The sequence below is a fragment of the Dreissena polymorpha genome, chromosome 15 (assembly GCF_020536995.1).
Source record: "Dreissena polymorpha isolate Duluth1 chromosome 15, UMN_Dpol_1.0, whole genome shotgun sequence".
NCBI classification, from domain to species: Eukaryota; Metazoa; Mollusca; class Bivalvia; order Myida; family Dreissenidae; genus Dreissena; species Dreissena polymorpha.
In genome coordinates, this window is record NC_068369.1 from 48,676,276 (window position 1) to 48,693,952 (window position 17,677).

The 17,677-nt window shown below is 33.7% G+C and overlaps 1 protein-coding gene across 3 annotated transcripts in view; it reads left to right on the forward strand.

The window, feature by feature from the left end:
- Positions 1–8,989: 8,989 nt before the first annotated feature.
- The window catches only part of LOC127860876 (uncharacterized), a 183,560-nt gene continuing 174,872 nt past the window's right edge, over positions 8,990–17,677 (forward strand). For 2 of the 3 annotated variants that reach the window (XM_052399179.1, XM_052399178.1), the window contains exon 1: positions 8,991–9,868. In XM_052399179.1, coding sequence (XP_052255139.1) covers positions 9,297–9,868 — 572 coding nt within the window. In that variant the 5' untranslated portion in view covers positions 8,991–9,296. Of the gene's footprint in view, positions 9,869–17,677 lie in introns of all 3 variants that reach the window. The other variant, XM_052399181.1, reaches the window with a different exon arrangement.

Below are 17,677 nucleotides of genomic sequence, written 5' to 3' on the forward strand. Positions count from 1 at the left end.
CAACGAATGTGTTTGTTCTTTTTAACTCACTTCAGCACAAAATTCGGTGAGCTATGGTAGTATCTGACCCAGCGGCGTGTCCTCTGTTGTCACTTGTGTGAGGTTGTCAATTAGCTTTAAAGGACATCTCCAAACAGCACCAACAGTCTGTGCTTACTAAAGGCAGAAGTGGAGGAGGAAGAGCGCAGTCTGAAGGAATGGTAATCTACGGGTGTGGACAACTTCCCTTCTGAGCCGATTAAGCACTGATGAGAGGTCTACTGTGTTAATGATCTTAAATAAAGGAATTTTGATGCGTGGAGTGTTGCTAGAATTATGACCCTTTGTCTGTTTTTCCACTAAAGAAGACATATTTCCAAAAATTGTTATTATTTCCTCTTTTACTGCTATGTGAATATTGCCCCAACTTCCATAGTTTGATAACAAATATGTGTAAATGATCGTAAATAATGGAATTTGAGAGCCACCCATTTTTTCCTCAGTTATTGAACTTTGTGTTTTTTGCCATTTGTAGAATATAATAGTGGAAATGGTTGGTGTCCAAATATGCACTATGGGGGCATCAGTGTTTTTGCGGCTTTTCTAGTTTATAATCCAGAAAATATAATTATAAAAAAATATGTTTTTAACTCGACTTTCTTTAAATGCTTTGCAAATTTAACACCCTAAAAAAGATCATGTGTAAGTGATCAAAAAGGGAGGCATTCCATGTTTAATCAATAGATCTATCCCGGAAAAGCACGAGTTTAGAAAACCCAACTATCACCCCGGTACAAACAAAGATTAAATCTGCCGATGTCCAAACATGTGTCATGGGGGATCAGTGTCGGTGACATATCTAGTTCTGTTTAGTATTGGGCTGGAAGCAACACATAAATATCAAGAGTATTGTATAATCACAATATGGATTATTTTTCTTAATAACTTTTTTTCCCACATTTTTACGCTTCCCGAAATACTTCGGGGATCATATAGTTGCCAGTTTGTAGTTCCTTACTTCCTTCCTTCCGTCACACTTTTGTTACAGTTTCTCATAGCACCTTCAATTCTTTACCGATCTCTTTCATATTTGGCATGTAGGTACCTTGCATGGACCTCTACATTTTGTTGGGGTTTGAGGTCACTGGGGTCAAGATCAAGGTCACTGAGGCTAATAATAGATTTGTCCATCACACTTTTGTTACAGTTTCTCATAGCACCTTTAATACTTTACCGATCTTTTTCATATTTGGCATGTACGTACATGTTTGTACCTTGCATGGACCTCTACCTTTTGGTGAGGTTTGAGGTCACTGTGGTCAAGGTCAAGGTCACCGAGGCCAATAATAGATTTTTTAGGTGGTTATTAACACAAAGATTGACAAAGCGCATCATCGGCGAGCATCCATCAGTTTCACTGATATTCTTGTTTCTCTTGTTTTGTGTGTAGGCATTTTTAATTTCGTTTGCAGATTTCAGTCTGAAGACCAACATTTATTTACCAACATTAATGCTTGTTATTGTTCAATCTATGATTAAAAAGCCTTTTGTTGGAAATTGTGTTATGGCTTCTTCTAAAAGCACTTTTGATGTTTAAACATTCAGATTAGAGAAGGATGTATTGTACATTGTTCTTTAGTGGTTCAATACAGAGTCGAGAATGCACACTTCAACCACTAGTTTATAACAATCAGTGTTACTTGGTAACAAGCAAGATTTTAGGCTGGCAAGTCTATTAATAATGACAAATTTTAAACTGAAACTGAAAGACACACACAACTAAACAATGCTTTAATCAATGTTACTATTTACTTGAAAACGTATTTTTATTATTACTCATAATTGGTTAAAGAGGTTTGTTTTTAGAAGATTCAATTGGTACTCTTATTATGCAATTTTAAACAAGCTCCACCAGATACTAAATTGCAAATAATTTTAATGTCGGATATAAAAAAAAACATAAAATATATCAATGTGCTATGTTTTCTCCTAGACCATCTATGACAGTATAGTATGTGCATATTACTGCATATAAAATTGTTAGCATTTATTTCAATGGTTTTCATATCTCGATACAAGCAATAATTTCCCTTTTGCCTTATAAAAATGTCTTGAGCAAACGTTATGGTCTAAATTGTGGTCTTAAGTAAATTTTAACAAGTTTAAAATTCAACTGCAATTTACATATTTTTTTTTTATCTTTGCTTTAATTAATTATTATTCTACCACCACCACAACCTATTTACTGAAGACAGAGTATAAAATTAAAGGGTGTTTTGCGATAAATCATGTGGTTACACTGCAATAAATCATGGAGTTATTCTGCAATCAAACCGTGAAAATGTTGTAGGGCTTTTTTTACTTCTTTTGATTGTGGCCTGGGTCAGCCATCTCACAATTTTGATGCAAGCATTTTACAATTCAAATATATCACAATGTGTTACAAAAAACAGCTAAACACTGTCAAAAACATGCATTTTACATTCAAAAGCACAATATATGTTGAACTTGCTGTTTTTTGTTGTATTTCTGATTTTGCAAATTGGCTTTCCTACTCAGGTAACAGGCTATACTTGTTTAAATGCTAAAGGTAGAGTGATATAGTTTTTACATAGTCCGTGCGTCAGTTTATCAGTCCGCTTATCAGTCTGTCCATCCCTCTGTCCAGTCATTTCAAACCATAAGAAAATTGTATAGTAAAAATTGAGATCCTTTGATAAAAAATGTCAGTCTAGATTCACTGTAAAGAAATCACAGTAAGATTAAAAGCATGCACTTTTACAAGGGGAATAGCATCGAATAAGAAAGATCATGTGACGACACTGAAAACACATGAGTAATGTACTGGTAGTGATGACCTATATTAAGAAAAGTGCAGTATGCAATCTGGAGTTGATTTTGTATTCTTATCCATTTATAAGTTTAAATATTGTTTGAATCATTTCTTTTCAAATTGATTAAATTGCATTTTCATGAAATGCATTAAAGGGGCCTTTTCACAGATTTTGGCATGTTTTGATGTTTGTCATTAAATGCTTTATATTGCTAAATGTAAACATTGGATCTAAAAAGCTCCAGTAAAAAATCTAGAATAAAATTTAAAATATGGAAAAAAAGTAGCCCGTAAAAGGGCTCGAACTAATGACCCCTGGAGTCCTGTAGTAAAAACCAAATAGACGGCTCAGCCATCTTGTCAAGTGTAGATAAGAGGTGTATATTATACTTTATATAAGCAATCTTTGTAGATTCACAAAATTAAACGACAACAACTGATTTCTCCAAATTATTCAATCGTTTTGCGTTGCAACGCTTTATAATTTTCAGGTTTTTAATTCGTCAAAAGATGCATATATGGAGAATATATGGTTGGTGACTTTTGATATCATGTGATATAAGACGAGTCTGATATGGCGTAGGAAAAGGCGAGGCTTGCCGAGCCTTTTCACACGCCATATCGGACGAGTCTTATATCACATGATATCAAAAGTCACCAACCATATATTCTATTCATTATGCCACATTTTAAAGTAAATAAGAAAATATTCACAAAACAAACAAAAACAAACAACTCCTAAATTCATTGATAAATATGCAAATTAGTAGCAACCTGATTACAATCGCTAGCGTCTATGCATATATATTTACACATAAAAATAGTTCGAAAGTAAGCAACAATCAATCAAAATTAAACGCACATAATCCAAAAACTGAAGCGAGAAATCGAAACATAAAAGAACAATTTCTGCACTAAAAACACAATACCAATATTTTTTACAATAACACATTCGACATGTACTTCCAAGATTACACACCAACCGCTATTTTCGCTATTTTCAAAGCGAATGTGTAGAGTGAAAATTTCAAACAATAAATACAATAATCAAATGGAACGGGATTTTAACGCAGTGCGCAATTTGGAAGTGATAAGAGTGATTTATTTTTCAACTTGTCCATCCCCGTTATATACGTTTAGTTGTGAGATGTTCACAGTTTTATCCAAAAAACAGGCCTTCACGTGCGTAGTCAAAGTGGGTGGGGAACGTGTATTTCGAGTTGCTGGAACTTCATAATGAAGCTGCTTTTGTGTAATATTCAGCGACGTTACCAGCTGTGTGTTAGACGAAACGAAAATGCTTTGGTTTTGCATTGTGTTTTGAGACTGTCAGGGTGACATGATGGATTAATTGCTGTTTGAGTGACAATAAATGAACATGATTGTGTTTGGAAATTGCTGAGGTTCACAATTGGGAAATCCCAACATAAGTTGACTGCCAGTTTGACCACTGATCTGCATAATATCAGTGGGAGAGCATGCTGAATCCCGCAGCTTCTGCACCTATGTTTCCTGGCCGAGTGGTTGGTAAGTTTCATTGTTATGTATGCATGCTTAAACACACATGTTTCATTATTTGAGCCATTTTTTTACACCCATTCTCATGCTGATGAACCAATGATCAGTGCCAGTTGTTCTACTGTCGCGAACTGTTTATTCAAAATTGTGGAAAAATGAGTTGCGCACTGTTCGAAATTGTGAAAAAAATGAGACACGCACTGTACCAAAATTTGAAAAAATGAGTCGCGCACTGTTCAAATTGTGGGAAACATTAGTTGCCCACTGTTCATTATGATTTCAAAATTGTGGAAAAATGAGTCGCACACTTTTCATAAATAAAATTTTGAAAAAATGAGTCACGCGCTGTACAAAATTTGTAAAATGAGTTGCTCACTGTTGAAATTTTTGCAAAAAAATAAGTCATGCACTGTTCATTCAAAATTGTGGAAAAATGAGTTGCGCACTGTTCAAAATTGTGAAAAAATCATGTCACGCGCTGTACAAAATTTGGAACAATCATTTGCGCACTGTTCAAAAATGGGGGACAATTTTGTGGGGCACTGTTCATTCAAAATTACAAAAAAATAAGTCACAAACTCTTTAAATTGTGAAAACACATGAGTTGCGCATTGTTCAATATTTGTATAAATGAGTCGCGCACTGTTCAAAATTTGGAAACAAAAGGAGTCGCGCACTGTTTATTCAACATGGTGGAAAAATGAGTCGCGCACTGTTCACAATTTAAAAAAATGAGTTGCACAGTGTTCAAAATTGTGAACAAATTGAGTCACGCACTGTTCATAAAAAAATTCACTGTTGAAAACTGTGAACAAATGAGTTGCGCGCTGTGCAACTTTTTTGGAAACATGTGTCGAAAACTGTTCATAATTGTGTCGCCCAAAGATCAACATTGTGAAAAAATGAGTTGCAAACTTTTTTTAAATTGTGAAAATTTGAGTCCCAAACTTCTTTAAATTGTGAAAATTTGAGTTGCAAATTTCTCAAATTAGGAAAACAAACACCTATTCCCTTAATAAGCAAAAAAAGCCCCGAGTCCATAATAAAAATATTTCAAGTTAAAAGAAATTCTTAATTATTTTTGTCATTTTGTATTAATAATATTGTGTCTATTAAAGTTGTAATTTGTTCAAGTTGTGCCATAAAAATGTTATTAAAACACTCTATTTTGAAATGTTAATCATCTGTTGGATTTGTTTTATTTTATTATAATATGAAATGTTTTTCTTTTAATGGCAGAAAGTTGCGACCACACATTCCATGGGTGATGATATCTACCAAAATTCTTGGCGACACAGTTCTACCCTCGTCAGTTGCACTTGTCCAAGTCTTTCTCTGCCTCTCAACCAACTCGAGATATTCCCCCCCCCCAAACTGCATCCCGGCACAGCTTCACATCAACCCATCTAATTAATTTGTCGGAAAGGTAATACTTTTTTTTTTGTCGACAAATTATTTTTGAGAGTATTTATGTTATTGTTTTATCTGAACATGTTATAAATCTATATGTCACTATATTTATAAAGTTTCAATTTTAATACAAATTATATATCTGGATTTTTAACCCTTTGCATGCTGGGAAATTTGTCGTCTGCTAAAATGTCGTCTGCTGGATTTGTAAAATAAGCATTTTCTTCATTTTTTTCAAAGATTACTATCAGAATAGCAAACAGTTTGGATCCAGATGAGACGCCACGTTTTGTGGCGTCTCATCTGGATCCAAACTGTTTGCAAAGGCCTTCAAAATTCGGTTCCAGCACTGAAAGGGTTAAAGCAGTCATGCAATGAATGTTTGATGATGTTTTTTTTTTCTAAAGGAATCTTTATTTTATTTTCAGGTTGACCACACAAATTTCCTGTTTGATTGTGGAGATAGAATCATTTTTTTGTGAAAGTTTGATTTCAGACACTTAAAAATTGAAATTGTCATGTATTATTAGGCATGGCAGGCATAAGCAAAGCATCTCAATCAAGTATTAATTATTTTACTTTGTCAATGTTAATTCATTGTGTATGCTATTCACCTGTTTGCCTTGCTTTTTTTAAGAATGACACAAAAAAGGAAAGCATTTGTAAAGAATTAGTTAATTTTTTTATATATAATCTTGGACGAGATGTTTAGTGAATATTTGTCATAAATTCTTCTTTAACTGATCAAATCTGTCATATTTAATTTAAAACGTGTTAAGTATATTTGTGTTACGTTTTAAATGTTTATCATTACTGTTTTAAATTGTGTTCATCTGCAGCCAATGAATGGTAGCAGTGCACATTTGTATTTGTTTAATTTTTTTCCATCGATTAATGCTCATTTAATTTATATTTCCCTATAGATATATACTTAATAAAGTGTTAGTTTTGTTTAAAAAAAACAAAAACTTATTGTTTATTAATGTTCTAAATTCTGAATAAAATATGAATCGCTGTTTGTTTCCATTTAAATCAAAGAAGCGACATACCACGCCTACAAAAAAGTAGTTCTCAGAATGGGCGGGGCTAAAACATGGAACGCTAAAAAAAATCATTGAGTAAACCAAATATGGGCGGAGTTTTAAAACGGATATTGATGGGCCGAGCTTAAAACTGTTATCGGATGGGTATCCGATAACACTTTAAAATATCATGTCAGCGTCTCCAATGTAAATGCGCTGTCGTGGCATAATAAAATGGCTATATTAGACCATGGTAAATGTTCAGTATTACTGTTTTCTCACAAATATCATAACTAAAACGAAACTTTGCGAATCTGAAACAACTTTTTTTCAATTTTGTCAATTTACCAAAACATGAAAAGATCCCTTTAACATTGTAAGTATTTATGATTTGTAGGGAAACCTGCAGGCACGTGACATGGAACAATAGTTATTGACAAAGGGTTTAAACTTGGAAACAGTATATGGCTCATATTTTTCACAAGATACCTAAATTCAATGTATTACTAATGTGTCAAACCAAACAATAGACATAACATAGACAACATTTTAGTGTTAGTCAAAAGTATTGACTATAGATCATTGACGATGAGTTAACCTGTCAGAATAATGTTGCTCATATGATATATGATTTTATTTTTTTGAAATCAAAAGTGCCCAGCCAAAGAAAGTAATAATTCAATTAAAATTGGGCAATGAAGGGTTTAGCACTATAGGGCCTCATTTCTAAAAATATTCTGAAGCCTGTTCCAACTGGATGAGCTTAATGTTTATATTTTTCATATTACAACAAAATGTGCAAACTATTCACTGTTAAATAATTTTAATCTTTTAAAATCATTTTAATCATTTTAAAATGAAACTTCTATATAAAATAAACACCATTATACTTTTTTGTACAATTTCAGTACATTACTTTGACTTAAAAATATTACCAAATTTTACCACGTATAGCGTAAAGTTTTTTGCCTCCAAATTTCAAATAAAAATTGGTGCGTGTTACACTTGATACAACGCTTTCCTGGTTGCTAAATTTTGAAAAATCCATTTGTAATCGCACATCTTCATAATAGTCGCCATTTTTTGTTATCGCAGAAAACTACACCCTAAAATGTTATAGACTGAAGGTTTATATAAAACAAATAGCGGGTTAGGGTAGGTATGAACGGGGTAGTAATAGTTTGGACAAAACTTAAAATTTGAAAAATTGTCTTTGTTTGTGCTTTCACACTTCTTCATTGACTGCAGTTTTTTGGGCTGTTTTCGACATAAAATGAAAGCAGATAAAGTTCTGTGTGAAGGAGTTGTGTTTCGCTGATTAAGGTAGGTGTGAAAGGGATCTTTTTGCACTTCGGTATTGACAGCTTTCATCGAGAGATATGTGTTATAGGTTTTGATGCATCAGACATCGACGGAAAACCAGTATAGACTATTTTCATACCATCACGATGATGACAACAGCCCCACTTTTCTCGAGAGAATAATCTTAAAAGTAGTTTCAAATATAGTGCTATGCAACCCATGCTCCTGATCGTTTAAACGCTCGCTTCTTCAAAACAAAAACAGCGCTTGAAAAACTTGGATCAAATGATTGTGCAATATATAAATGGTGGCCATTTTAAGATTTTCAGATTTTTTGGTCTTGAAATCTTTTTTTCTCCATTTTGTCTTGAAAAAATTGCATGAGCGCTCTACATGGGGGCGATTTACGTGGTAAAATACGGTACTTTATGAATCAATGAAAAACATGACTTGAGCCAGGTACTCTTAAAATAAGCTTAAAAATATTTGAGACATTTAAGCTAGATCACTATGTCAAAATAACACTTTTGAAATCATAGCTATGAACATTTTTGTTAGATGTTTAACACTAGGGCAAACTAAACAATGAGCTCGAATAATGTATTGAAAACTCATTGTAGTGTTAAATTTATCAGGCCCTGTTTACTCATATAATCTAATTCAGTGACATCGATTTCTTATTTTATTTTGAGATGAGGGAAAATGTGAAAAATTCTTAAAGAACAAAATGTAATGGGAAATTTTTTAATCAATCAATGAGACAATTTGATTGTATGTATGAATATTTTATAAAATGATATTATTTGTTCTATTTTACTCATTAGACCACTATAAAAACTATTTTCATCAATTACATTTGTAATACTGACTGATTGAACAATTAAATACATGGTTTACTTAAACCAGTGAGATATACTTCCAATTTACTTCTACACAGCGTTCAATTTACTTGCATAATTAAGTGTGGTCTAACAATTTGGTTTACTCTTACTGTCAAAGTCATGCGGTGTTTTACATAGTTACTGTTTGTTAAGTGAATGTAAACCTTAAAGGATATTGAGCTTGAACTTTATTTGTATTTGAATGCACCTGTGTTTTAGTTTTCATGTAAACTTCTTGAGCTGAACAACTTTTAAAGGTAGCTAAATGCCAGTATTTTGTGGACTTGTTTAAAAGAAAAATACTTAAACTATTTAAACAAATAGGTTTTACTTGAAACACAGAATAATAAAATGGGCGTAGGTAATTCTTCTACTTTTGCTGAACGTTCGTCGACGGTTGGACACTTTTGTTGCACATCTTGTGAGGAACATAATCTTCAGAATTTGGCGGTCATTTATTGTGAGGAATGCTCAAGGTTTTTTTGTAAAAAATGTATCAAACCTCATAAAAAATTGTTTATGAAACATCGAACATGTGGAAGGGGAGATATTAAGAAATGGCCAGTTTCAAAGGAGGATGCTTCTCTTTTACATAAGGGAGGAGATTTTCTTTCAAATACAGAGGATGATTTTCTTTCGAAGGAGGAGGGAGATTTTCTTTCAAATACAGAGGATGATTTTCTTTCGAAGGAGGAGGGAGATTTTCTTTCAAATACAGAGGATGATTTTCTTTCGAAGGAGGAGGGAGATTTTCTTTCAAATAAAGAGGATGATTTTCTTTCGAAGGAGGAGGGGAATTTTCTTTCAAAGGAGTTGGAGGATTTTCTTTGGAAGTGTGACGAGCATGTGGATAAAAAACTGTCACAGTTTTGCCATGACCACAGTCAGCTGTGCTGCTCTGATTGTGTTGTAAAAATTCACAGGTATCTGACACATTTATTTCTTTAGTCATTACTGTAATAATCAAGATACATGATTTATGCATTAATTGTTTTCAAAATAACATAACTTTAAGCTCAACTTATACATCATGTACTTCCAAAAAATGGTGAAAGCGATTTTTTATAAATACTTGAGCACATGTAATTTCAATATTGGCCGGATTTTGCTTTTGAAATAATAAGTTGTGACTTGAGTGTTTTTTTGATGAATGGATAGAATTATATGTATTAATAAAAATATGATTACAGTTGGGATTAATATCTTTTGCTGGTATCATGTATTAGATAAAAAAAATCAAATTGCCATTTTAGACAGCACATCTTTGCAAGAAAGATTATTATTGTGATAATAGGAATAAAAGCCGCTCACTATTATGTTCAAATAATAAACAGAAATAATTAAGTCGTGCCCTGTCACAGGAATGATCCTTTGGTTGGTAAGAGTTGTGTTGAAGCAACCATAAGGCAAACTGCAGTGTTGTTTTTTTTTCCATGTCGGGAATGGGGCAAGTTCCCTTTGGTTTGGGAAAATTTGCGATGTTTTCAATAACATTGGGAAATTAGTGTTGTTGTTTTGCTTAAAAATGCTTTAAAATTGAGAATATAAGTGTTTTCAGTATTATATTTACTAAGGATAAACTGATATGGATGGGAGTTGAACGAAACATTGAGATTTGAAAAAACACCTTCCATTTGGAATTGTGGCTCCTATTTGGGAAAAATATACACTTTTTTCCATTGGAAATGGGGAATAGTACCAGACCCAATTTTGAATGAAAACACCCACTGCCAATCATTTTAAAAAGCGAAGTAAACGACACTATTAAATGCTATAATAATTCTGAATACATTTGATTTTACAGTGAATGACTTTAATGGAGAATTATTATTATACAACCCTTCTCAAAAAAGTGTGTGAAATGTACGTTTTAAGTACGTTTTGCGTGTGTTAAACGTGGCGGTATTTGCACTGCGTTTTTTGTGCGCTTTTTTTTACCAAGTGAGTTTTTAACAAAAACAAACAAACAAGAAACTGTGCGCTTTTTGTGGGTAAATGTGCGCTTTTATGTGCGTTAAACGTGCGCTTTTTTTAAGTGCGTTTTTGACTGCCATTTATGTGTGTAAAATGTGCGCTTTAAGTGGGTTAAATGTGCGCTTTTTGCGAGTTAAATGTGCGTTTTTTTATTTTTAAAGCGCACATTTAACTCACTTTAAGCGCAGTTATAACCCACATAAAAGCGCACATGTGTGTTAAATGTGTGCTTTTATGTGCGTTAAACGTGCGCTTTTTATAAGTGCGTTTTTGACTGCAATTTACGTGTGTAAAATGTGCGCTTTTAAGTGGGTTAAATGTGCGCTTTTCACTAGTTAAATGTGTGCTTTTTTATTTAAAAAGCACACATTTAACTCACTTTAAGCGCAGTTATAACCTACATAAAAGCGCACATGTGTGTAAAATGTGCGCTTTTAAGTGGGTTAAATGTGCGCTTTTCGCGAGTTAAATGTGCGCTTTTTATTTAAAAAGCGCACATTTAACTCACTTTAAGCGCAGTTATAACCCACATAAAAGCGCACATGTGTGTTAAATGTGCGCTTTTCTGTGGGTTAAAAATGTGCTTTTAGCGAGCAAAATGTGCGCTTTTTATAGGAACTGACTATAAAAAGCGCACATTTAATTTGGTTTAACCCTTTCCCTGATAGACCCCTTACATGTATCTGATTTGCCACCCCAGGCCAATACCAGTCCTGCTGTTCTGATAACAGTGACTCCATATACAGCTGATAAGCCTGACTACACCATCTCAATAGGGTTAATTGGAAAATATTGGAAAATTTCTCAACTGTTACACCTGTCTTGTTTAGGCTTAATTTTCACTTAGTTCCTTGCATTTCACATCATTTGTGTCAATGTAAATATTGTAGAGAAATAAATTCTCCTTCCAACCATATAAATTTTAAGTTTGTATTCTAAACAACGCATGATGTTGAATGAACAAGTCAAAGCCACACTTTTTCGGCGTTAGCTGTATACGCCAGCTTTTCACCTTAGCCTGACCTTTGTTAGCGTCCAATAGAATTCAAATAAAACTTCCCGCGGCCAAGTACAGATGAATACACTTCATTGACTGCATTGGCTGATTTGAGAATACGACCAGAACATTGGAAACATGTCCGCGTCTTTGTAACACTGTTTTACTGCGTGTTCAGCATGAAACAATTTTATATCTAATGAAAAGGCTTAATAGATAGAACAGTTTTACACTCAATCTCGACATCAATACAGTTTGTGCGTCCACCTTTTATTTTCAGCGCGAGAACGTTTGCACTTTAAGGCAATGTTCTCATATTTAGTACTTACTTCCATATTCCTGTCAACATGTTAACATGTTAAAGTATAGAGAGCAGTGGAAGCGAAGACTCACTTTAATGCATTGCATTTCAACGCGCGAGGTATATCGGGTCAATTTGCGGCCACTGTGTGTGAATGTCAGAGTTTACATACAGGTCATCGCTGCATCTCTACCCTATGTGCTGATTGGAGTTCGCGGCCAGGAAAATAACCGTTACATAATAAAGACACTATAGCGTGAACTAGGTGAACTGGAATTTTCTTTAGACCAGACAGATGTTAAATGAAGATATCCAGCGATATCATATGGTATGTCAATAATAGATTCTTAATGTGTTTTACAACAATACCATGATAAATATTATTTTTAATTAATTTAACAAGAATTATGCCATCATATTGACTAATGAATTAAGCATGAGCGCAATGATTCTCGATACTGTTAATAATCGAATCAAATAGCAACGCCAGACAAACCACTAAAACAGGTTTGTTCGAAGAACGCGCATATAAATATTTAAAATATGTACGGATACTTCGCGTGTGGCCGGTTGACTCATATGTTTTAATTTCACTTCCATTCTTCTTTTGGTTTTCTGTTTTGTATCTATACGTTTATGACCAGCAATATGTAATAATGTAAAATAAGCCGCGAAAACTCCGCGTATCATCCCGTACTGCGTTTGCTGCAGCTAAGAACTGCACAGAAAAAGACATTCTCTATCTTTGATCTCATTCATTGAAGTCTTAACCTTTCATTAACTGCAACCACAATCAACGCCGTATATCCTTTTTAAAGATATTTCTTGTTTCAAGTAAAACATAATTGTATTCAGTGTTTTATTAACAGACAATAAATACTGAAACATTAGGCTGTTAATCTTTTGATTTGTCGGCATTTTGTTTCATTTCAGGCTCCATGCAGTTTTCAGATCATAATCTCTGTGCTTTATTACCCGAACTCGTTAGTTTCTGGACACGTGTGCTACTGAAAAAAGCCACCGGGATTGCGTTTTACGGCCCAAACAAGCACAAAGTGTCTAGAATCCCGTGTGTTTTATCCCTAAATATTAGATAAGCACGTGCACTATTAATTATTATGTTGGTCAGTAAAAAAGGCCAACTGAAAACCGCCGACTGCGTCTTTGATTATTGCTCAATCAAGCAGAGATAATCCAATATCCTGTGTATTACAAAAACACAAACTTTTGATAAACACGTGTCGTCTGTCAAAACAATAATTGTATACGTCAGTTAACATGTCGAAGTAATTCTCGTATATGATCTCGGAAACGGGACTTGCTTTAAACATTAACCATTACAATATTAATTTTCATAAGATTTGCTAAAAACAAATGAGAACCAAACAAACATACACAGACAACACAAAATATTAATAATTATGACAAATTAAATGGAAAAAAGACGTTGGTTTATTTTCGAAAAATCACTTACTTTCTCCCAATTTCCAGGGCTCGGCCATGAGGGCAACGTGGGCGATAACTTCGCCCGTGACATAACGATGTCGCCCTTAAATAACACGAAGGAGAAGTCAACTTCGCCTTCTTTTTTTACAGCATTGCCGTTTTTTTCCAACTTTTCCATCTTCAAATATACATCGGCATACACTCCAAACAATAAAGGCTTAGATAAAAAGATGAAAACGAGTGTCATTTTGCAGACAGTTTTGATAGTTCTCGGTTCTACAAGCGCAATTAGTACACCGCCTTGCAGGCGTAGTTAAGCAGTACATTAACATCGATAGTAACCCATGCATATTGCTAATTTCCATAATTTGATAAATCCATATGTTAACGTTTATTTTATATTCCTCTTATTGTAATATGTAAGTAAATGCATACAAATCAAAAATATTTTTCAAAATATAGTGATCAATTGAATCAAAACACTCGAGCTCAAAAAAAATAATTTAACATTCAAGCTAATATGTGCAAATTGGTTCTTATTAAACAAGACACGTTGGTCTGTAACGAATGCGAATAAATGCGTCGGTATCGACATAGTGCACACAATTCAATACACCCTCGCTTTCCATGCGGATAACGTAACATTTGTACATGTCTCGCGCGCTTTTAATCAGGACCATGGGTCAACACAATATACATGAACATGGTTTATTTGAAGCACGAACGTTTTTTTTACATCACGTTAACATTACAATTCGGAAGTGTGTTTCGATAGAAAATTTATTTATGCTTGAAATGCTAAATATCCATGAGGATTACACCTGCTAGTCTGCTTGTCATCATTAGTTAAAGTAATTGGCCATAATTTTTTCGTGGATGAATATACTCGTAGGGACCAATTTAAGTGTGGTAGGTTTATTAAAGCCTGTATGTGACAGAAGACATTGGTACGGCGGGCATTTTGCCTGTTAATTAAATTAGCAGTGTAGTAAAATTAGATTTCTAATTTGACGCAAGCTCTACAATATGTAATTATCATGCACATTGTAATGTAAATAGGGTGTTGGATTGGCATGACAATTTTAAAGTACTGTTGATTTTTATGATGCACATGGAAATTACAGGTTTTATTTGTATGAATTGATTTATGTGACTTAATATGTAAGGATTTATTGACTTTGAAAATAGTATTTGTATGTCATTGAATATGTTAGGCTTGGTGTAATGTCAGGTGTTTAAAACAAGTTAAGATTTTATTAAACGTCAAACAAAAACCACTTCTCCCTAATTTGGACTCACTTCTCCCTAATTTCAGCTTAGGGAGAAGTCACTTCTCACTCAAGTTTGAACCTAGGCCGAGTCCTGAATTTCCAGAAAATGACTTGTACATGTTGCATAAAATCTAAATATAGATGACGCTGTTAATTGGTCGTTGTAAAAGAATATGAACTGTACACGGCACTTTGCGTGCAATCAGATACAGTACAATAATTGTTGCAATATTGAAGGAACTAAATTATGAAAATGATACAGTGTAACTCAGGCTGTCAAACGGTCATACTTTTTCCTACTTTTTCCTACTATTTCCTACTTTTTCATCAGAATCCTACTTTTTCCTATTTTTTTACCAAATCTTCTTACTTAATTCCTACTTTTTCATTTTCAATTGAGAATATTTTTTTAAAGAGTTTATTTAGTAAACTTGCAGGAAGAATGAATCAATGGCATGACTGTATCCCTGGTAATGTGCATTCATCTAGATGAGACCTGACAATTAACCCATGCTGACTGTCTTCTAGCACCTCTTCAGGAAGCATAAATATTTATTTCTTATGTAACTTTTGAAAATATTGACATTTTTTTTAAGTAACAATAGTGCCTTGTTTACTTCCTTAGCAGTTGTACACTGCAGACTTCACATACCTTACACAGTTCCCAGTGATGCAAGAGCTGAGGGCACCCATTGTTTATTCCAGTTTTATTTTGTCTCTATTGACAACAATTTGACCAAACCTTATGCATATTTACATGATATTGCTGTTTGGAATGTAGAGATATAGAGATACCATGTATTGTATGAGTGGTTATGAAATATGGAATTTATTACACAAGTTATTGGAAAAAGATAAAACTGATGCTTTGCTGAGTTTTCATCATTTACAAATATAATGTAATAAATTTTGTATTACATGACAACAGATATGATGTTCTATTGATATCATAAGTACATCATGTTTAGTAATTAAAGATAAATGCACAAAGCCTAAATGTCCCGATACATTTTTATGCTCCCGGTAGGGTGGCATATAGCAGTTTTTTTTTTCTTTTTCATAAAATTTCATATAGCAGTTGTACTGTCAGTCCGTTTGTCTGTCTGTCTGTCTGTCTGTCTGTGTGTCTGTCCGAAAACTTTAATATGGGCCATAACTTTTGCAATATTGAAGATAGCAACTTGATATTTGGCATGCATGTGTATATCATGGAGCTGAACATTTTGAGTGGTGAAAGGTGAAGGTCATCCTTCAAGGTCAAAAGTAAAAAAGTACAATCCAAGGGAAGTAATAAGCTTTTAAAGGGAGATATTTTCTAAACCTGCCAAATGATATATTGAAATTTTATTTCAAAGCGGCGCAATAGTGGGCATTGTGTTTCTGACAAACACAATTCTTGTCTAATGATGCCATAGCTAGTGAGGTAACTTCAAGGTGTTACAGCGTAGTATTAAAATTATTTAACGGCATTATTACACTCCGGCGAAGTAATCAATAATGTAAAAACCATTATTTGAAACTGGAATAAACAATGTAGTGCAACTGTTTCATTGCCCAATCAATGATGTCATAAAAGATGTCAGGTGATAAGGTCCTATCTCCAGTTGCATAATCTGCTCTGCAATGACCAGTCATTTTGAATGTAACTTAAGTTATTATAACTGCACCCTATTGTCAATTTAAAGGTTTCACAATGTAGCTGTAGCAGAGCATTGACACTGCTTTATATACTAGTATTAATCTTGTACAACAAGTTGGTGTATCACTAAATAAATTTGGTCTTCTGCTTAAGGATATAACATGCACAATATATTACCATTTTTATATCCATACACAGAAGACCTCAAACCACTTAATTATTTGATGAGACACCAAAATGAACAGCATCTTATTATACTTCTTTATCAGGGTAGCTTTGCTTGAAACTTAATTATCATAGATACACTATAAGTGCTAAAATGCCTAGTGGGAAAACAAAGTTTAACCCTTCATGGATGGAGAAGTTGGACAAACACTTGGATCATGGTGCAAGAGAGATACCAGCAATGAGTTTGCAAGATATTTTACTGTCTAAATGAAGTCCATCTTGTTGTAATTCTGGTGCTAATCAACTGATAAGTCATGCAAATGGATAAAAACACAAGGAAAACATGAAATACATGCATGATTATTCACAAAAGCGTGGAAGTGCCCCAAAGCCAAGCAGCTCTCAGGGTGGTGGGGATAAATCTATCTGTATGCAAGTGCAACCATCACACAAGGAACAGATACAAAAGGCTGAAATCTTCTGGGCCCTTAAGGTAGCTTCAAGTGGGTATCTATACAGAACATGTGATGGCACTCCTGCTCTGTTTCAAGCTATGTTTCCTGGACCTGTGTCTAAAAAATTAGTATTATGTATTTCTACTTATGAGGGAAAAGTTCCTACTTTTTCCTACTTTTTTCCTACTTTTCTTGCAAAAGTAGTTCCTATTTTTTCCTACTTTTTGAAAAAAGGTCACTTGACAGCCTGGAACTGGTGCAAGAATCTGTTCTGGGTTTATAATCAGGGCTAGCGCTGGCCCAAAATTTCTTTGAGCCAATCTGTTTTGGTTTTTCAGCGCGCGAAAACTGGTTTTAAAATAATATATACTATCAATTTGTTTATATTTTTTTTAATGACAACAAGGGCATTTTCACATATCATAATATGACATGCAGTTTTCAATATAAAAATAATGATTATGGTACTTGTCAGAGTACA